The sequence below is a fragment of the Balaenoptera musculus genome, chromosome 16 (genome assembly GCF_009873245.2).
Source record: "Balaenoptera musculus isolate JJ_BM4_2016_0621 chromosome 16, mBalMus1.pri.v3, whole genome shotgun sequence".
Taxonomy (NCBI): Eukaryota; Metazoa; Chordata; class Mammalia; order Artiodactyla; family Balaenopteridae; genus Balaenoptera; species Balaenoptera musculus.
The window spans coordinates 26864374-26884843 of NC_045800.1; the positions used below are offsets into that span (position 1 = coordinate 26864374).

General features: G+C 50.1%; 1 protein-coding gene and 1 non-coding gene across 9 annotated transcripts; one reads left to right on the forward strand and one right to left on the reverse strand.

Annotated features, from left to right (window-relative positions):
- Window positions 1–693: 693 nt before the first annotated feature.
- PPRC1 (PPARG related coactivator 1) lies at window positions 694–15259 on the reverse strand. Of its 8 annotated transcripts, none has more exons than XM_036828900.1 (14): window positions 15084–15259; window positions 11023–11211; window positions 10333–10479; window positions 10120–10212; window positions 7114–9997; window positions 6770–6823; window positions 5884–5941; window positions 5039–5109; window positions 3313–4048; window positions 2192–2341; window positions 2015–2081; window positions 1770–1891; window positions 1375–1526; window positions 694–1088 (listed from the first exon to the last, which is right to left on the reverse strand). In XM_036828900.1, exons 1-14 carry the CDS (start codon window positions 15234–15236, stop codon window positions 985–987), a joined length of 4980 nt encoding a protein of 1659 aa, XP_036684795.1. In that variant the 5' UTR covers window positions 15237–15259; the 3' UTR covers window positions 694–984. The 8 variants fall into 8 exon arrangements, with proteins under 8 accessions (XP_036684795.1, XP_036684792.1, XP_036684799.1 ...); XM_036828897.1 differs by having other exon boundaries at window positions 10111–10212; XM_036828904.1 differs by lacking the exon at window positions 15084–15259 and adding an exon at window positions 14366–14431 and having other exon boundaries at window positions 10111–10212.
- A 2361-nt stretch (window positions 15260–17620) lies between these two features.
- LOC118883173 lies at window positions 17621–17740 on the forward strand. Its single transcript, XR_005016957.1, has one exon. It is a non-coding gene; the product is annotated as a small nucleolar RNA SNORD22 (small nucleolar RNA).
- The last annotated feature ends 2730 nt before the right edge of the window (window positions 17741–20470 follow it).

The following is a 20470-nucleotide window of genomic DNA, read 5'->3' on the forward strand; positions in this document are numbered from 1 at the left end:
CAGGCCTGCCAAGTTAATTCCAAGTTCTTCTATGTCAGTTCATATTAGCAAACAGCAATCCCTTCAGTCCTATGCACTACCCCTTGACTATTTCCCATTCATGCCCCTCAGGGAGGTAAGGATCCACTTTCTCAAGGGACACACCTCTCCTTTGCCTTTCTCAGGCATTCCCCTGTCCTTGGTATAATTCCTACATCTCCCTCTTCCCCAAAGGTCTATCCACCTGCATGCATTCTTTAAACATCTGAGAACCTGCTGAATGCCAAGCATTGTGCTCAAGCTATTATGGTCCACATACACACAAGCCTCAGTTTCAAAAACCTTTATTTGCAACAAGTGTGAGCTTCCTCTGGGTCCTTGATATTAAAATTCCTTCCTGGACCAGTAGCACCACCCTTGTCGGAAATGCAGAATCTCAGGCCCCATCCCAGAAGTCAGAATCTGCATTTTTAAAAGATCTCCAGATGATTCAACTGCCCTTTTAAAGTTTGAGAGGCACTCCTAGATGACTGATATCACTGACAACACTCTTGAGGAGCAGTTTCAAGTACAAGAGGATTCTACACCTGACCAAAGAGGGGTCCTAGGAAATAAACGGAAGTAAGCATGTCCCTGTTGTGTTCAGAGAGGAAAAGTGACTTGTCTGGCACTAGCACCATAGAAAGAAGCACAACAGCACTTGGCAGTTCCCTCTAGTTCATGTTTATTAGTCTGCATAGTGACTTCGATTTTCCAAACACTGGGGGAACCCCTCAACCCCATCCATCTTACATAGGAATGCAAGTTAATGTGTTTCAATGCCTATTATAAAAAACAAATACCGCTTTAAAAAAATCTGATTTAACACATTTTTATTTCACTTTTTTCCATTTCTTTATAAAACAGTCATCTCCTCACTAGCAGCTGTCTCCCCTAGACTGGGGGAGGGAATGGAGGAGGTTGGGCACCTCCAAAGAAAAGGGGGTGGGGGAGAAGGGCCCAGGGTTACCTCCTGAGGTTCTTCTGGGCCTGTTTCAACAATGTGTCAAAGTCAAGAGAATCAAATTTGCTCTTTACAGGAGCAGGGTCAAAGTCTTCCCGGTTGGAGTCTATAAAGGTAGAGAGAGACAAACATCAAGGTCTCTGAGTACACCTCCCAACCACAGCGTCCTCAAATGGCCAGCTACCTCTCATGTCTATAATGGATGGAGCTAAAATCACCTGGATATTAAGTCAAAAGACAGGTGAGCACCCCTTTCTCCTCTCATTCCACCCCTTAGGCTCTTCACGTTGTCAGAGGAAGACAAGTCTGCCTAGCTAGCGCCCCTCTCAAAAGGCTGGGGACCTTTTGAGGGAGGAGATGATACCAAAGGCTCAGGGCCTCCCTCCACTCACCAAGATCAGAATAGCTTCTCTTGCAGAACTGCCTGCGGCCCCCAAAGCAGAGATCAAAGGGCTGTTCATCTGCTTGCCTCAGCTTGTGGCCACTCTCGATGGCTGCAAATGCCTCCTCGGCATAGCGATAAGTGACGAAGCCATAGTTGTCACTGGTGGGGAGGGTGAGACAGAGGCTGACATGGCTATTTGGGCACATGCCATGGAGAAGAGACAGCTCGCCAGGGTACAGTAATGGACTGGGGTGGTTCTTCTCATTCCCCAAATTGCCAGCCCTCTAACTGTAGAAATGAAGGTGCCTATATTGCCTAACACACCAGAGCAAGGGGGAAAGACAAAGAAGCATCAAGATAGATAATGAGACAGGACATCCTGACCTTAGGGCCCAACCTCACCCTTGGACACGGAAGTGGATGGTGCACTCCTCAATCTCTCCAAAAACAGAGAACCTCTGTTTCAGCTCTGACCTAGTCATGCGACCAGGTATCTTCCCAATGAAGACCACTCTTCTCTCTTCCTATGTTAGGTCAAGGAAAATTGACACACCATGAGCCAAGGCCATAGCTGCAGATGGCTCTCTGAGCTCATGTCATGGCTCAGGGACAAGCCCTCTCCTCCCAGGACCTGTTCCTCTACTCACTATTGCACGCTCCTTCTGCAGAACTCTCTGCCTTTGGTAATGGTCGTGTGAACGATAAGAACTGTACCTGACAAGAGAAGAAGGTGCCATCAGTGCCCCAGACATTAGGCAGCTCAAGTCTCAGAACTCTTAGGCACCTGCACCCCAGATGCACCGACTCCCTGAAAACATGCTCACCGCCGCCTCCTGTCACTTCTCCGGCGAGGAGATAGAGAGCGGGACCGACTTCGGGAACTAGATGATGAGGATGAGGAAGACGAGGAGGAAGATGAGGAGGAGGAAGAGGAAGAGCATCTTCGGGAACGTCCAGAGGAACTGCAACTGGACCTGGAGAACAAAGGGGCACACAGGAATGCTGGGAGCGGTGCAGGTATATTCCACTTACCTCACCTTGGCCCCAGCCCTGCCTCCCTGTCAGGAAGCTCAGGACCAAAGGCAAAGCAGAGCAGAGGAGATATAGAAGAACTCTTCACAGATGACCAAACTAAGAACCTCATGAACTTTAGATGTTCTGGAGTATTGGGGCACAGATCATATTTATTTTCAATTATGCAATTAAAAATAGAAAAATATTTAACAAATCAGAAAGAATAAAAATAATGGAGACTCGGAGATAAAGGGCTGGGCCCTAGGTCTTACAATTCGCTGCGGGTGGGGAGGGGGGCAGGCCTGGGTCTCTGGGATCCTGCTCCCCTCATATGTCTCATAGGAGTACTATGACCACGGCATTTAGGGGATGCGCTAGACCTGTAGTAGGGGACATTTCTGAAGATAAGCTTCACCATCAAAAACCAAGAATTCTTCATTGATTAAGTGGAAAAATTTGGGTCTATTACTGAGAAAAAGGTACTGCCAGAAAATAGCTGAGGCCACAGTGACACCCAAAGGAACTGTCCCAGACTGTTTCCTCAACAGATGATTAAAGGAAGGACTGTTTGCCATTAACAACCCACCAGCCCACCATCCCACATACTACCAGGAAAATAGCAGAAATAAGGACTGATACAGTATGCAAAGGAATCAACGTGGTCAAGATCAAACCCTAACTGTCTCCCCAAGGCAGGTCTCCAGGAAGGAGGAGACCTCAGAGACATCCCAATCTCCAACAGGGGATAGGAGCTATCTTCTCACAGCTTGCCTCCTTCAAATCCAGGAAAGGGAGAGAAGACAAAAGCCAAAGACAGAAATAGAAGCCTTAGTGCCTGAAAGTATCAAAGTCAATGTGCTAAAGCTTTCAGAGTAAACCAGAGGAGAGAACTTCCGAAGTGGAGAGAACCTAACAGGCCATCAGAGCTCACCTTCGCCACCTCTTGTGTGGGGGGGAGAGGGACCGGGACCGGGACCGGGACCGGGACCGGGATGAGGAAGACGACGATGAGGATGAGGAGGAAGATGCTTCACTGGTCCGGTTGGACCCAGAGCTGACAGAACGGCTGCTGCGGCCACGGCGGCCTTGCCAGCCCCGGCTTGGGGGGCTGGCTGACCTGCAGGCTTTTCGATAACAGCGCACTGACTGCTGCTTGGCTGAGGGATCAGGGAGAGTCCTAGTGTTCATGTCATTCCGGCAGGGTGAGGCCTCAGGGGACAGCAAGGTGGATGGGGCAAGGCAAGGGGCTGGGGGATCTGCCTGATCGTTGCTAGTCCTGTGATCAAGTGGCTTCTGGGAGGCAGCTGTGCATGGGGGCAGCGGGGTGGCTGGGCCCAGGGACAAGACAGGTTTGATGGTGATATCCTGATGGCGTTTGACATTCCATCGGGAGCCCACCTCTGGAATGACTAGGGCAGGCGTCTTTTTTGGGGGGGTCCTGCTCCGGACACAATAGTCATGGTCCCCAGAGCCCACATGGACTGGACTAGGGCCATGGACCCCTTCTTGGAGGCAGGCTGCAGCTGGATGTTTGGCCTCTGTAACTCCTTCAGGCTTCAGGGTTCCCTCCTGGGCGGTGGACTTAGGAGATTTGGCTTTGGCCAGCAGTGAGACAGCAGCCAGGGGCTTCCATAACTGATGGGGAGGGGTAGCTGGAGGGGTGAGCCCTGTGAGGGGAGGGAGGATGGAGATAGCAGGATGAGATCCGATTCTACACTTCTAAACACTGTGAATATAGGCTCTAGAGATCCCCACTTCATCTCACAGAGTATACTAACAATGATCAACAGCCCAACTTCTCCCACTGTTACAACAGCTCCTTCCCCTGAGTTCCCCATCTTGGAGACCAGCAGTAGAAACCCAACCAGCTACGGTCCTCCTGAACTGTTCAACCTCTCACTGCCCAAACCTAGCTGGTGGCCAGGTCCTGTCTGTCCTACCTCTTCATTCTTAGACTCACTCCCTGCCCTCAGAACTGCCTGACTTCTGGGCTGCATCTTGCCTGAACTCATGTAATTGTCTCCTAATAACCTCCTACCTCGGGCATCACACCTGTCCACCTGTCTTCCACATTCCTGCTGGTGGGAGCACCCAAAAACCAAAGTGGTAAAGTTTTTTCAATTGCTTCTTCAATGTATAGTATAAAGTCCAACCAGCTTAACATGGCATTCAAAGTTCCCATAACCTGACCTCCTGCTTTCCACTCCAGCTTTCTCTCTTCCTTGAGCTCTGATCAACCACTACACTCCAGCCAAAATGAACCACTCACAATTTCCCAAAACATACTGGGCTGGCTTTGCTTCTCCAGCTCACTCAAGCCATTCCATCTACCTAGAATGCCCATAAATCTACCTGATTGGTATCAGTGATTTTCTCAAGCCTCCGCTTTGAGGATTACCTTCTATGTAACCCTGCCCTGACTGTCCCTCTTCAGATCCCACTATAAGCCACACAGGCTTCTTTAACACACAACATCTGAAACTCAACATGCTTATTTGTTTACACATCTGACATCTGCCCCCTGGACTGTGAGAACCTCAAGGACGAGGATCAGATCTCTGTATCCCCAACACCTACACACACTTGGTGCAGAGCAGGCTCTAAAAACATTTACTGCATAAACTAATCAAAGGCAGAGTTCCCCAACCTGAACCCACCTGCCACGTTGGCCAGTTCTGGGGCTTGTAACCGGTCTAGGGGCCTCTTCTCCTGGGGAGTGTCAACGCTGCTGGCGGGGGGAAAAGGGAAAGCCTGGTTCATTGCCTCCTCGACATCTTGTACATCTGCTTTGCTCACAAAGCAATGGGAGAGGGGTGCGTGCAGAGAGGAATGGGGGGCACAAACTGCCCCAGTCATTCTCCTCCAGCACAAAAGGGGTCTTAGTGACTGAACTTTATGTAGGTTGGGTCTCAACTCAGCTCTGCCCTATTCCTGGATGACCTTGAATACCCCCCACCTCCTCCAAGCCAGGAGCCTCTCGTGCCCGGCTCAAACCAACCCAAAATCAATGTGGAGGAAAATATGCTTGGCAAAACAGGATGGGGTATCATGAACATGAAAAAAAAAAAAAAAGGCCTCTTGGTGCTGGAAGAATGGGGAACAAGGAGGTCCAGGATGCCTGTGCCCCCCAAGGAGTCAGGGGAGCCCTAGCCATGAATATCCTCCCCCAGTTTTTCTTACACCATTACCAGTGTTGAGCAACCTTAACGCCTGTTAAATAAAGGAAAGAAATCCCCAAAAGCACGACTTGCCAGAAGATAAAAGGCATCACCATTTGGAACCCCAGACTGGAATCAGCCAGAGAATGGTACATATATATCCTCCTACTTCACCACTCAAGACAGTACCCTGTAGTGATGGGCTGAGCTGGGGGTGGGGAACAGGGAAAGACTAGAGCGGACTAAATGTCCCTGTAACAGAGGCATCCAGTTGACAGCCCTGGAGTGCCGGCCGGCTGCTGACCAACAGCTGTAGGGTAACTCACTCATGTCCCCATACTTACCCTGAGTTTCCTACAGCCAGGCTGTCAGCAGGAGCCGGGGGAGGGCACTCCTTTTTGGCTGCAAAGAAACCATACTAGTTAAAAGCCCAACCAGATGTTCCATACTGAGGAGGTGCAGAAGGGCTGGCTTTGAGACCCAAAGGAGGAAAATCCATTTTGCCTACATACTCCATTTGGGTCTCCCCAGAGATCCATTCTCCTCCAGTGGGTACCCAGGTATATTTTTAATCATGTCCCTTCTCTGCTCAGAAACAAGCACACTCCCCACTGAACCTGGGGAGTCCAAACTTCTAAGCCTAGCATTCCAGGCTCTACATAACCCACCTAACTAACTTCCTAGTCTTATAACCTACTCTTGATCTACACTTATATTTTCTATTTTGCCTTGTACTACAGATACCTGTTACCAATTCAGCAGTCATTTCTGCAAATTCTTCTCCCCAGTCAGACCATAAGCTCATCTGAGAACAGGACGTAATATCTCCCGCAGCACCTAGATCCATGCCTTGTACTGAGAAGCTGAGCTATCCATTGCCTTTCAAATACACCACATGCGATCTTTCCTATACCTCTGCCTTTATTCACCACACAGCCTCTGAATTCCTGTCTTCCAAGGCTCACCTGGAGAGCTACCTCCCCAAATAACCCAACCCACTTGAATCTCCCCATCCATCTACTCTTTATAGTTCTTGCCATGCTGTACTCACCACTCTCCCTGGCTTAGATTGTGCCACAGGTAAATCTTATCTTCCCATTCCAATTAGGGGGCTGCTCTAGTGGCTGAGACTCCCCTTCTCCCTCCCCCCAGTTTAAGCAACTACAGGGCTAGGCCCAAAGGAAACATCAACAAAAAAGGGTTGGAGCAAAGCTACCCAGGTTTCCTCACCTTCTGATTTCTCAAATTGCTCCAGCAGACTGGACAGGTCCGATGCCTCAATTCCTGTGGAAGCATACAACACAGCCCCTATCAACTGAGTACACAGGTCCCAGAAGTCCCAAGTCACCTCACTTCTTCCCCTAGGCTCCCCATGCCCACTGTACTAAGTAAACCAAGGCAGCAACACAAAGCAGAAAGAATCAAACCAACCCAGACTTCTACCTCTCAAGAACTCTCCAAAGAAATCCAACAAAGGTCAGTCCCATCAAGGTAGTTTATCCTGTTTTATGGAGGACACTCCTCACACAACCCCCATGCCATTCTTCACACCAACTGAATGGTGTGGCACTCACCAATCTCACTGATGAAAGCCTGTACCACATCCTCAGGACCCTGGGTACGTGGGGTAGGCAGAAAGGACAGTGTCCTTAGACGGGCTGGGTGGACAGCAGGCAGTTTGGTGGTAGTGCTCTGCCTTGGTGCAGATGTGGGAACAGCCTTGGCAACAGGAGAGGGTGCCTTCTCTCTGGGCCTAGCTTCCTGGGGCTCAGGCTTTAGCCTCTCTGATGCAGGCTCAACAGCCACACTCTCAGCAGGCAGACACAGTGGAGCCTTGATCCGAGGGCTGTGCACCGGGGAGGACACCTTGTGTTTCAGATGGGGAGATGCAGGCACTGGCTTGACCTCCACCTTGGTGGGCTCTATCTGTGGAGCTCCCTGGCCAGCTGCCCCAAGACTGAGGGGAGGAGCCATCGGCACAGTCAGTACACTATCAGGAGGGCCAGGTGGGATGCCACTGGGCTCCACCTTGGGTGAGGGAACAGCTCTTCCAACAGAGGTTAGAGGCAAAGAAGGTGGGGGAACAGTAGGCCAGAATGGAGGGTGTTGCAGCCCTGGGCCCCATCCCAAGGGCCCATAGGTACAGCTGGAGCTATAAGGTGGGACAGGGGCAGGAGGAGGTACCCAAGGCACATTGCAAGTGGAGGGCACAGCATAGGCACCTGGAGTACCAGACACTAGGGGCACCGTTGGTGGAGGGGGCAAGCAAGGATAGCCAGAAGGGGACAAGGGGGGATAACAAGGCCAGGGTGGCACAGGGGCATAGTGAGTAAAGGGATCAGGTGGCACTGGCCCCACAGACATCGGAACACTAGGAGGCTGCAAGGGTGGTGGGGGCAGACTGGGGACACCTTGCCCATTTGTGGGAAGGGGCAGCATGGGGGTCATGCCCAGCCCACCCGTAGGAAAAGGCAGGGCAGTGGGCATTGTGGGGGGCATGGACTGCACAGCAGGAGGTGGAGGTCTTGCTGGCAGTAGCATCTCTTGGGATGGCACCTGCTCAGTGGGAGTTGAGGTCATAGGTTTGCCTGCAGGTGGCTCAGGACTAGGAGAGACAGGGCTGGGACCCACAGGTGCAAAGCAAGCCTCAGAAGGAGCCTCAGGGCTTCTCTGCAGAGTTGTCTTCTTGGCTGGGGCTGGTGGGACAAGACAAGGGATGTCTGCCAGCCCTGTGGGAGTTTCTGGGAGGCTGGGCCACTTCCCAGCTGGGGGCTGGGGGTTCCTCTCTTCTGCCTCTGCTTGGCGCTGCTGTCTTCGTCGCCGGTACTCAGACAGGCTAAGAGGCCGAGGCCTGGCTTCCTGGGTTGTGGCACTAGTACCACTTTCCCCCTTCAGAGGACCCATGACCTCCTTGACTTCAGGATTGATGGCTTTTGGGGGGTCTGAGGACTCTGACTCCAGGAGGAGCTGGGGGGCTGGACTCCCCTGGGCTGATGACACTGCACCACGTCTGGGATCAGTTGGCCTAGACTTAACTAGTACAGGGTCAACTGGAGCCAGGTCATTGGGAAGAGAGTCAACTTGTACTGGCTTGGCTAGGACAGGGTCAACTGGAGGCAAGTCATCTGAGATGGGAACAACCACTGCACGGTCAACTGCTGCTGAGTCAGGCAGAACTGGGTCAATCAGCACTGGGTCAGCTGGGAGAGGGTCAACCAGTTTAGGGTCAACAGGTACAGGGTCAGCCACAGTGGGATCAGGGTCAACCGCAGTGGGATCAGCTTCAACAGAGTCAAGTGGCATGGGGTCAGCTTGAGCAGAGTCAACCAGTGAGAGATGGGTTGAAACAGGGTTGGCTTGGATGGGGTCAACCAGGCTGGGGTAGAGGTCTAGAGGACCTTCTTTAGCAGGACTAGCTTGTCCAGCACTACTCTCCAAGTTCCCAGAGCCAGGCTTCTCCAAGGCAGCTGCCCAGGCCCGAGCCCAAGCCCGGGGCTTCCCTCTACCATGGGGAGGTGCAACCTCTCTTTGAAGGTCCTCCTGAGACAAGCTGCCTCCCTGAGAGGTCAGCTCTGTAACTGCTGTAGACTGCCCACGAGAGGCTGACCTCAGCCTCCTGGCATAACCTTCTGCACAGGCAGCTGGCTGCTCCTTGATCTTCTTCCTCCTGCCCTTTCGAGCTCTCTGGGAACTTAGCATTGCGTTGGCTGGTGGGTTCTGAGGCCCCTTGGGTGCCATTGGCTCCATGACCTCCCTGGGCTCCAACAAGCAGGCTGACTCCAGCTTTTCCTTTGAGTCCAGTGGCAACCCCTCTTTCTCAGGGCAGAGGGCTTCCCTGAGCACAGCAGCCTCTGTCTCTGCCTCTAGTGCAGGCATGATCAGCTGCAAGGCTGGACTGGCCTCTAGCGAGTCATCCAGGAGGACAGGCTGGGGTCCAGTAGGGATCTGTCGCACCACAACTGGGATCTCCAGGTCGTTGCCAGCTGTGGCCGCCTGGCCCACAATCTCCAGCACCACACAATCCTCAGGCAGTGTCAAATCATCTGGCTGCTCTTGAAGCTCATCCTCAAGTGCCGTCAGGTGGGTGAGGTTAGGCAGGCAGTACGGGTGCATGGCCCGCACCAGCTCACTCAGGGAAGAGATGCTCTCATCGCCAGCTGCCTGCACTGCCATCTCTGCTGCTACTGCTGTTTTATCTTCCTCCTCGGGACAGGCCAGGTGCATGGGGAAGTCTGCGATGCTGCTCACAGAGTTGTTGAGCTCCCCAGCAAGCATCTCGCTGCTGAAGCCGGCCACCTCCTCCTCTTCTTCCCCATCACTACGCTGCTGGGGAGGTGGGGACTGGCCCCAGCGGGGTCTTGACCTTGGGGGTCTCCAGCTAGGAAGCTTGGGGGAAGAGGTCTCCAAGAAAGAGGGTGGAGAGAAGTCCCAAGGAGGATCTGTGAGAGACATCTCAACCTACAGGAGAGAAGATAAGACATAAGAGTTTTCTCCAGGAATATCTTTTCCCAGACCTGTCCCCATATATTCTTCCCCCTGGGAGTCCATGAGGCTCCCTAGGTCAGGCTTACCCCACTCACTCTACTGCTGCCTGTGCTGGGCCCCAATGGGTCAGTCGGTGTGATGAGGTCACGTTCTGGGGGTGTCCGAGAGAGGCTGAGCAGCCTGTGCAGCTAAAAGGGAGAAAAAGACCTGAAATGTGTTTGTGCTTCAGAACTTTATGAGTAGGCTCGTGGATGTGGTTCTAACCTTTGCACCAACCACACACCCCCTTCCCCTCATCCCACACTTACAGAGGAGCCCTCCCGAGGTGACACAAGCAGCTCTGAGTCAGGAATGCTGTCAAATGGAGACAGGTTCTCGGAATCTGCATTGTCCAAGATCTCTGTTAGAGCTGTGAGCAGTGACACTTCATTCTGGTCCTCCAGAGATAACCTGCTCTGCTCAGGAAAGACAACAGGAAGGTCCCACCACCATCCCTATGACCTACCAGGCCACTGAGAAGGACTGGATGCCAAGAGAATCCCTCTCCCAGGCTCAGTTCAGCTCAATTTGCCAGAGAGAGATGTTAGTACCAGGAGGCATGGGTTCCAATCTCATTTACTACCATCCACCATCTCTCTAGTGTCAACAGAGACCTATCAAAATTGAGTCTTGAACTTATGTTTCATACTCCCTACACCCTCAGGTAAGATGTGGGATGCTCAGCAGACAACCCTTGGCTAAGCTGGAATTGGACTCAAAACAACGATCAGAACCCTCTGAACATGCAAGTCAGGGGCCCAGGCAGGGTGAAAGGCCTTGGATGATAATCCAAGTCTGCCAGGGCATCCTCTTACATGGGATGCAGCCCAACTCTCACCGAGAAACAAAAACACACTTCAAGGACTCAGGCTGAGTATCTAGGAACCAAGGTGCTAGGAAAACAGAGCCACTGAGCCAAAGCTCCTGCCTGAAGACGTCCAAGCCCAGCCCCAGCTCACCTCTCCAAGGCCACCAAAATCTTCAATGAGGGAGATGAGGGAGGCATCCATATAGCTGTGCATGGTCCCCAGCAGTGTCCCATCCTGCAGTATCAGCTCCTCCATCTCTAAGTCCTTGTCCCTCAAACAGGGGCCCAGGCGAGATAGACTGACAAAGCCAGAATCATCCCCCTCCTCATGCAGCAGCACCTGGGGCAAAAGGGGATAAGGTCAGAAAGGCACAGTGAAGGCTGCAGGGCATGGGCCCTCGGGGGCAGCTGATTTATACACTCTGTAAACCAGGTACCCAGCCCTCCACCAATGGTCTCAGACTCAGCAGGAGCCCCAACACACTCTGGACTTGCTGGGCAGAGAGAAGTACAAACTATGAGCCACAGCCACAACCAGATGGCAGTGTTCAAGAACCTTCTGGGAAAAAAAAAGTTTAGACTCCATCCAGAAACACTTGGAACCACATGAGATTGATAAACTGGGGAATAAAAACATCAAAAAGACCAAGATTGTTCAGAAGAGTTATCTGCTGGCAGTGATGAAGACAGACATTCTGAGGAGCACACCAAAGGAGAGGAGGTCAGCAAGCAGGCAATTCCAACTACAACCACCTTACCTCCCTCAAATCCCACTTAGGCCTCTCTTCTCTGCTTAGCTCAAATCTCACCTTCTTCAAGAAGACACCTCAGGCTTCCCCAACGCATCTCTCCTCACACCCCGAATTCATACGTGTTCCTGTACCACTCACTTTTCTGGCAATCACATCCTACCCCCTTCCCTATCCCATGACATTCCTTGCATCATTACTAAAACTATATTCCAAGTTCCTTTGGGGCAAATAACCCTTTGTATTCTATTAGCTTATATTTTTCTTGGCTCTTGGAAGGGTTTAAACTGTGCTTATACTTCCTGGTCACCCACCATGCCTGGCACAGTGTATCGCAGTATACACAGCTGAGAGTCACACTTATTTCGAACTTCTATTTTGAAGGCCCTACAGTGTGCCACCCAACCTCTCAAAGGTAGTCCCAAGGGAAAAGTCTCTTTCCCTACCCCAACCAGGTTAGAGCAAAAGAGGAGAAAGCTTGATTTGGTGGATGGAAAAGCCCCGCCCCACCCCACCTCTTCCCTGAGAACCAACAACATCTTCAGCCTTGTCAGGCAGGGAGCCATCCGCCCAGGCCTGTCAAGAGTGTGGGTGTGGGCAGGGCCAGAAGTGGCTGGCAAGGCCGGAGGCCAGAGGCAGGGGTATCTCCACTATACGAAATTATAGATGATGCAAAGGCCAGAGAACAGGAACAAACACAGACAAGCCAGTCTTACCTCTCCTTTGGCAGCAAAGGGAAACTCTGTACCTCTTCCAAAAAAAAAAAAAAAGCAACAGGTGTGACTGCACCCCCCCCCCCCTCCTAATCAAGCTGAAGAATAACCATGCCTAATGAGAGAAGAGGATAGATAGGGACACTTTAGGAGGCCAGGCCCAGAGATGAAGTAAAAGGTGGCAGGTTTTAGGCACTAACTCCTCCCAGGCCTTCACAATCCTGTAATTACAACTAGCAGCTGAATAGCACCTCGCTCAGCAAACACTCCCAGGTGAGCAAAGAGGCTGCATCTCTTGCCCTGCCACCTACTTGACCCAGCTACTAGGCCAGAATCTCAAGACACTGTCCAGCTTTATGAACCACCTATCACCACTTCCATCAGGCAGGTACTGGAGCCCCAGTCACAGAACCCCCTCTTTACCTGACCTCACCCGTCCCTCCCCTCAAACCCCAAACAGCACAGCTCCCAGAGTACCAAGATCATGGAGAGGATAAGCCCAGGCTAAGAGTGTGCCAGCCACCAACATCTCTTAACTTTAACAACCTCCCGACTGGCTTTCCCATATCCGGCTTGTCCCTGCAGGGTTCAAAACCAGCTACAAACGTGAAAATACACATTTGATCACCTCTTGAGACACTCTCTAATCCCTCCAAGGGCATCTTCCTGCTCTTAGCACTAGGTTTAAAGTCCTTAAATGGCTTACAGTGGTCCTGGTATTCCCCAGCAGACTCCTCCAGCGTGTCTTCTCTCACCACTCTGTCTGTCTCTGTATACACCAGCCATACGGGTTTCTCCAATAAGCCATGTTCTCTCCCACCTCAAGGCCTTCACACACTGTTCCCTCTGAGGAAAGCTCCCCCTCCCCTCCGCCCCCCACAATCTCACCTTAAAATGTCTCTTCCCAGACCCTGCAACGTAGATTACTACTGCTGATTATATAATATGCTGCACTTTCCTCTGTCCCCCTCATCATTATTTACTGTCTGTCTAACCTGATAAAAACATAAGATCCTGGAGGACAGGGACCATGTGCGGTTTACCATAGTATCCCCTATGTCTAAACATAGTGGAATCTCAGTAAGTTGCTGGCTGATTGACTAGCTTCCACATACTCATCTTTGTGTGTGTGTGTTTGTGGTGAACAATCTCTCCATAAGACCCTCTCCAACTCCAAATGACTACCTAACTTGGACTACAGCTGGATCATGGATACTTCCTGCCTCTCCCCCACTGCTGCTGGGTGGGCAGCACCAGCCCCACAAGATGTGGCCTCTGAGAAAATAAGGGAAGAGCGGGTGGGCAGCTCCCAAGTTAGAGCCCCAGAAGCAACTCCCCACCCCCACCCCCAAGGGCCTGGATTGGTCTGCTATAACTGATATTACCTGGCAGCCTGCAGCCCAACTCCCAACTAGAAACCAAAAAAGAAAAAAAAAAAAAAAGCTTTCAAGGACTCAGCTTAATTGCTTAAGAGAGATAACAGTTCAAACTAAGTCTTGCCGACCTCCACTCTGGGTGGGAACTTTTAAGAAGCCCTGGTGAGGAGTGGGACGATAACACTTTTAAGTATGGAAACTGAAGACCAGGAAAAAAAGAGTATGACAGAAAGAATGTTCCCCCCCCCCATTTAGTAAACGTTCAACTAGTGTTGAGTAGTTCTCAGATCGCCTCCAACTTTTGCCATCCCCAGCAAAAATTCCAGAGAAGCTTAAACACAGACCATCTCAAATTTGTCTGTATCAATTCACAGGAGCAGGCCTTAGCTGCCTCCTCAAAAGAGATGCTTGAGGAAAACTGAGGGAAGGAGAGGATTCCCTTTCCTTAAGCTTGTGCCATGTAAATGATGACACCTCCCATGCCCCTTGAATTACGAACGAGGCAGGACTGCAGGCAACAAAAACGCCAGTGCCCATGACTCACAACCCACCCCAAGCCGGTCGGACAGAGGCTGCCACTCCACAGCCCTTCAACCTCAGCCCTCTACCCTCCCCAACACACTCCGCCATCCGCAGGGAACAGACTACCCGCACACCTGGAAAGTCCTTTACCATCCGTTGTCGAGGGGCGACGCGGACCAAAGCAAAAAGAAAAAAACTCCTCCAAGGCTCTGGGCAAAGTTGATTCTAACAGCCCCTACCTTCCTTCCTTCCCAGCCTGGGGCCCCCAGCGCCGATCGGAGATGGCGGGACCGGCTGAGACACACCCAGTTCCCGGCAGTGCGGCTCCAGCGCCGATACGAGATGCCCGGCAGCCTGGAGCGGGAGCCACGTGGACATCCCCTCCCCGCCCCCACGTGGACCCGAGGGCCTCCCCCCCCCCCGCCCAACCCACGTGGGTGCCGGGGCCGCCTAGAGGGGGAGGGGAAGCAGACAAATTATCCCGGGAAAATCGCTCCCCCCCACCCCACGTGGCTCCGAAAAGGCACTGCGGCGCTGGGCTACAGGCAGCCCCCACTCGGCATCCTTAGAGGGAGGTCTTACTCTATTACTCTAGGTCCGAGTCCCCCACACACAGGGGCCAGGTTTCCTACACCCTGCTCTGCCCCTCCGGCGTTCCGGAGGAATCGCCATAAGGACCCGCCTCTGCCCGCATCCCCCCAGCAAACGACCCAGGTCCGCTCGGTTCAATCCGTCTTCCGCAGCCACCCGGCATCGACTCCCGAACGCTTCTTCCCTTTCCTGTGGCGTCCACGTGTCACCGCCCGGCACACGCCGCTTTGCTGCCAGCCGCGGGCCGCCCGCCAGTCTCACCTGCTCCCCGCCACTCACAGCGCCCACAGTGCCATACGGCGCTTGGCTCCGACTCCCCCAACCGCTGCTGCGCACTCCACCGCCAGGGTCGGGGCCGGGGCCCCCACTCGGAGGCGGCGCGACTCCGTCTCTTAGTCCCCGGCGCGCCGCCATCTTGGCCCCTGAACACCCGGCGCAGCTCTGATCGCCGGCGCCGCCTCGCCCAGCCGATTGTGGGAAGGGAACTACAACTCCCGAGAGACACTGCAAGACTACGGATCCCAGAAGACTGAGCGGCGATACCCATTTGCACCCGGGAAGAGGGCACTGGCCCCGCGAGGGAGCCTGGGAGTAGTAGTCGCGTTCAGCAGAGCCTGAGTGGCACGTGCTATAGGCATACTGTAATGCATTATTTTGTGTTGCGCGGGGGGACCTAGTTGGGGAGCGCGAGGTAATAAGGGGATAATTACCTTTTGCGTATCTTTTTATTTTCCCAATTTGTCCAACTGTCAGACTCCCTCTTTGTCTGACGTTTTACCTGCGGCACGTTCCTTTCTCCTTAGTCCAAGTGGGCCTGTGTTTTGAAACAGCACCCCCTCGTGGGCACCCGCACTCCAGGAGCTAAGCCTCACCCGCTACACTGCGGCACTACCGCGAGTTCAATCTTAGAATACAGCATTATCAGTGTCTCTCTGAGCTACTCAGAAACCCACGTTGGTGCCTCATTACCAAATTTACTTCCTGCTACTGCAGATCATCTTGCTATCTTCCAAATACAACAGGTGTTTTCCTGCCTTGTGGAAAACTTTAGCCTCAAAACATCTTTGATGCCCTATTTTATCCTGGAAAGACTTTTTGGTCATCCCAGCCAACCTTGATCCCTCTCTGTATTTCTACAGTCCATCACTATGTCTATTATTTACTCATTTGCCATTTAGAAGCTACTTCATATTGTTTCCTTTTTCTTTTTTTTCTTTTTTTTTTAAGTGCTATCTTAAGCTTTATTCATTAGAACTCTATAGTAATACTTAGTAGTGATAAAATTAGTCCAGATTTATAATCAGGATATCTTTTAAGATATAGTTGTGTCGGGCTGGGATGAATTGGGAGATTGAGATTGACATCTGGGTCAATCTATTTCATACGCCGCTGCGTATGAAATAGATAACTAGTGAGGACCTGCTGTATAGCACAGGGAACTCTACTTGGTGCTCTGTGGTGACCTGGATGGGAGGAAATCCAAAAGGGAGGGGATATGTTCACTTTGCTTTGCAGCACGAGCTAGCACAACATTGTAAAGCAACTGTACCCCAATAAAAAATAAATATTTAAAAAACATATATATATATATATACAAACACATATAGTTGTGTCACCCTTTAAGATGTACCCTCTCAAATTTACAAAACAGAGAAAAAGAGCAAAGGATTCTAATAAGCTTAGTATTCTCATAAATTTAAAATACAATATATATTCCAATAATGAGTTTTAAATTCATGAAGGAAACAACCATGCATAATAAGATGTTCTTAGATTTAAATTGAAAAAGACCCTAACCTCAGAGCATCACTTCAACATTTTCCAGAAATAAATTAAAAACCCCCTGCAAAGAAAGATCCCAGCGTTCTGAGCTTCTGAGTTTGAACAGTGGTAACATCTTTTTTATTATGATTTTAGGCAGCCTCTCTGCTAATGGGTGGGGTTGTGTTCCTGTCTTGCTAGTTGTTTGGCACAGCGTGTCCAGCACTGTAGCTTGCTGGTCGTTGAGTGGAGCTGGCTCGTAGCGTTGAGATGGAGATCTCTGGGAGAGCTTTCACCGTTTGATATTACGTGGGTCCGGGAGGTCTCTGGTGGACCAATATCCTGAACTCGGCTCTCCCACCTCAGAGGCTCAGGCCTGACACCCGGCCGGAGCACCAAGACCCTTTTGGGAGGTCTGAAGTCTTCTGCCAGCGTTCAGTAGGTGTTCTGTAAGAGTTGTTCCACATGTAGATGTATTTCTGATGTATCTTATGTAACTCCAAAGATGAAGGCTTTTTCCTTTTCCCTTCTGTGACAATTTCGGATGAAGATCGCCGTCGCCCGGCCTTCCCCTTGTCCATCTTCTCCTCCTCTTGCTGGAATCGCAGTCGCTGTCTCTTTTTCTTTTTTTTAAATATTATTTATTTATTTGGTTGTGCCGGGTCTGTTGCAGCAGGCAGGCTCCTTAGTTGCGGCTTGTGGGCTCCTTAGTTGTGGCACACAGGCTTCTTATTTGTGGCATGCGAACTCTTGGTTGCGGCATGCATGTGGGATCTAGTTCCCTGACTAGGGATGGAACCCAGGCCCCCTGAATTGGGAGTGCAGAGTCTTAACCACTGTGCCACCAGGGAAGTCCCTGTTTTCTTATTTTTTAAAAAAGTTTTGTATTACAAAAGTTTAAAAATCACTTCAAAGAGTACAAAACTATTTAAGTAAGAAATATACTTGGCCTACAAATTCCAATCCCCAGATTTAACCCTTGTCACCTTTGGTGTGTATTCAGCCACACTTTTTCTATATATATAAAAACGTATAGGTCCCAGTGAAGAAACATTCAAACATTACTTCCTGTCCTAGTCCCAGAGCCTGTAAAGGTGAACCCACTGGGGCTGGCTGGAGAAGAAGAGGAAAGTTTGTTCCAGAAGGAACTGAGGGATCATAAGGATTTCTAAACATGGGAAAGGGAGGAATAAATTATTTGTCAAAAGTCAGTTGTGTATATTTTTTCCAGGCCCAAAGAAAGAACAAGTCACGTGTAATGGAATCTAACTCTTGGAGAATATCAATAGGGAATTTTCAAGTTATTTGTTACACAACCTAGCTGTTCTAATTAGCGTACAATCATTTCAGCCCCTCTAAATAAAAGGGTTTTGTTTTGTTTTATTTTGTTTTTGTTTTGGCCGCTCCACGTGGCTTGTGGGATTTTAGTTCCCTGAGCAGGGATTTAACCCAGGCCCTCGGCAGTGAGAGCGTGGAGTCCTAACCACTGGACCACCAGGGAATTCCCAAATGTGTTTTTTTTAACCTTAAAAAAAATGTATAGGGACACACATTGACCTTTGTTCAAAAATGGGACCATTCCACCTGTATGGTTCTATTACTTGCTTTTTTTTATGTAACAATATGTTTGTCCATTCATTAACCAATATATACTGAGATCTTGGTGAGTACCAGTTCCATTAAAAGAATATATCATTATTTAAATGAATATGTAATTTAATATCATTATCATTATTTAAATTATATTTGTGATTTCTAGTTTTTCACTACTACAAATTAAGTTACAGTGAACATTCTTGTACATGTATCTTTCCTTTTTTTTGCTGTGGGATCTTAGTTCCCTGACCAGGAATGGAACCCACAGCCCCTGCAGTGGAAACACTGAGTCCTAACCACTGGACTCCCAAGGAATTCCCTTTTTTTTTTTTTAATCTTTGCGTTTTTGTACACTCTTTCTATGGAATAGTTTCCTCGAAAGGAGATTGCTGAGTTAAAGGGTATATATGTATGTACATTTGAAATTTCTGTGGACAATGCCAAACTGCCCTTCAGGAAGGTTGTATTAATACACATTCCCAGGGAATTCCTTGGTGGGCCAGTGGTTGGGACTCTGCGCTTCCACTGCAGGGGACACAGGTTCAATCCCCAGTCAGGGAAATAAGATCTTACATGCCGCGCGGCACAAAGTATTAAAAAAATAAAAAATAATACATATTCCCACAAAAAATTCATGAGAGGAGAGGACCTCTTGTTATGGACTGAATTGTGTGTGTCGTCCCCCCCTCACCATGGGCAAAATTCATATGTTGAAGGGCTCCACACCCAATATGACTATATTTGGGGATAGAGCCTTTAAGAAGGTAATTAAGGGTAAATGACCTAATAAAGGCAGGGGGTCTAATCCACTAGGACTGGTTGCAGAAGAGGAAGAGACACCTGCAAGCCAAGCAAAGAGGTCTCACTAGAAACCAGCCGTGCCAGCTCCTTGATCTTTTTTTTTTTTTAAGAGGTAATTCTTTTTTTTTTTTTTTTTAACTTTGGGTTTATTTATTTATTTATGGCTGTGTTGGGTCTTCGTTTCTGTGCGAGGGCTTTCTCTAGTTGCGGCAAGTGGGGGCCCCTCTTCATCGCGGTGGGCGGGCCTCTCATTATCGCGGCCTCTCTTGTTGCGGAGCACAGGCTCCAGACGCGCAGGCTCAGTAATTGTGGCTCACGGGTCTAGTTGCTCCGCGGCATGTGGGATCTTCCCAGACCAGGGCTCGAACCCATGTTCCCTGCATTAGGCAGGCAGATTCTCAACCACTGCGCCACCAGGGAAGCCCCAGCTCCTTGATCTTAATCTTCCAACCTCCAGAGCTGTGAGAAAATAAATTTCTGTTCTTTAAGCCACTTAGTCTGTGGTATCCTGTTATGGAAGCCTGGGAAGACTAATACAACTTCCTTTTAGTTACTTTTTTAAATTTTATTATTTATTTTATTTCTTTGGCTGCGTTGGGTCTTAGTTGCAGCATGTGGGATCTTTGTTGAGGCATGCGGGATCTTTCATTGCGGCACCCTGGCCCTTCGTTACGGTGTGCGGGCTTCTCTCTAGTTGTGGCGCAGCACGCATGGGCTCTGTAGTCGTGGCGTGCAGGTTCCAGAGCGCATGGGCTCTCTGGTTTGCGGCACACAGCCTCTCTAGTTGAGGCCCGTGAGCTCAGTAGCTGTGGCACCCTGGCTTAGTTGCCCCGAGGCATGTGGGATCTTAGTTCCCTGACCAAGGATCAAACCCATGCCCCTTGCAGTGGAAGCACAGGGTGTTAACCTCTGGACCACCAGGGAAGTCCCTTACTAACCTTTTGGGTAAAGTGAATCTGTTCACAATTTTCCCTATAAAATAGAGAGGGCAACAATAAAGTTTATTTCCAATAAACTTAGAAATAATTTGCCAGTGAGAAATCAGTAAGAACCAATACAGGGTGGCACAATTCTTCCTCTGTTGAAGAAACATTCTCTAAGAGATGCTCTGTAAATGCTGGTGATTTGGGCACTAATTATGGTCATTATTATAAGGATTAGGCTCTGGGAAGAAGATTAATGTTAAAGAAAGCAGAAAGCTGTGCCCTTTTTTCTTTATTCAGCATATGATAAAACAATATTCACCTACATGTGGTGTCTGCATGGAATCTACTAAAAAAGATACGAATATATCTCTAGGTCTCCACTGCCACCTAGACAGGAGTGTTGTGGCTACTAGTCTCCTTGGCTGGTGCATTCCTAAGGGCCAGGAAGGAAAACCTCAGAGACACAGGCCACCAAACATTGGGTGTCAATCACATCTTTGCCTGACTCCACATTCACCAAAGACTCATCTGATTATAATAACTGATTTCCCATATCATTTTCTA

Bases quoted from the DNA above. Each gene is read 5' to 3' on its own strand.
- PPRC1 (XM_036828897.1), bottom strand. From the start codon at position 15,236: ATGGCGGCGCGCCGGGGACTAAGAGACGGAGTCGCGCCGCCTCCGAGT. The intron at 2,342-3,312 runs GTGAGCTCTGAT...TTTGTTCTCCAG, and splicing joins CCACACAAGAGGTGGCGAAG to GTCCAGTTGCAGTTCCTCTG. The intron at 2,082-2,191 runs GTGAGCATGTTT...TTCTCTTGTCAG, and splicing joins AGAAGTGACAGGAGGCGGCG to GTACAGTTCTTATCGTTCAC.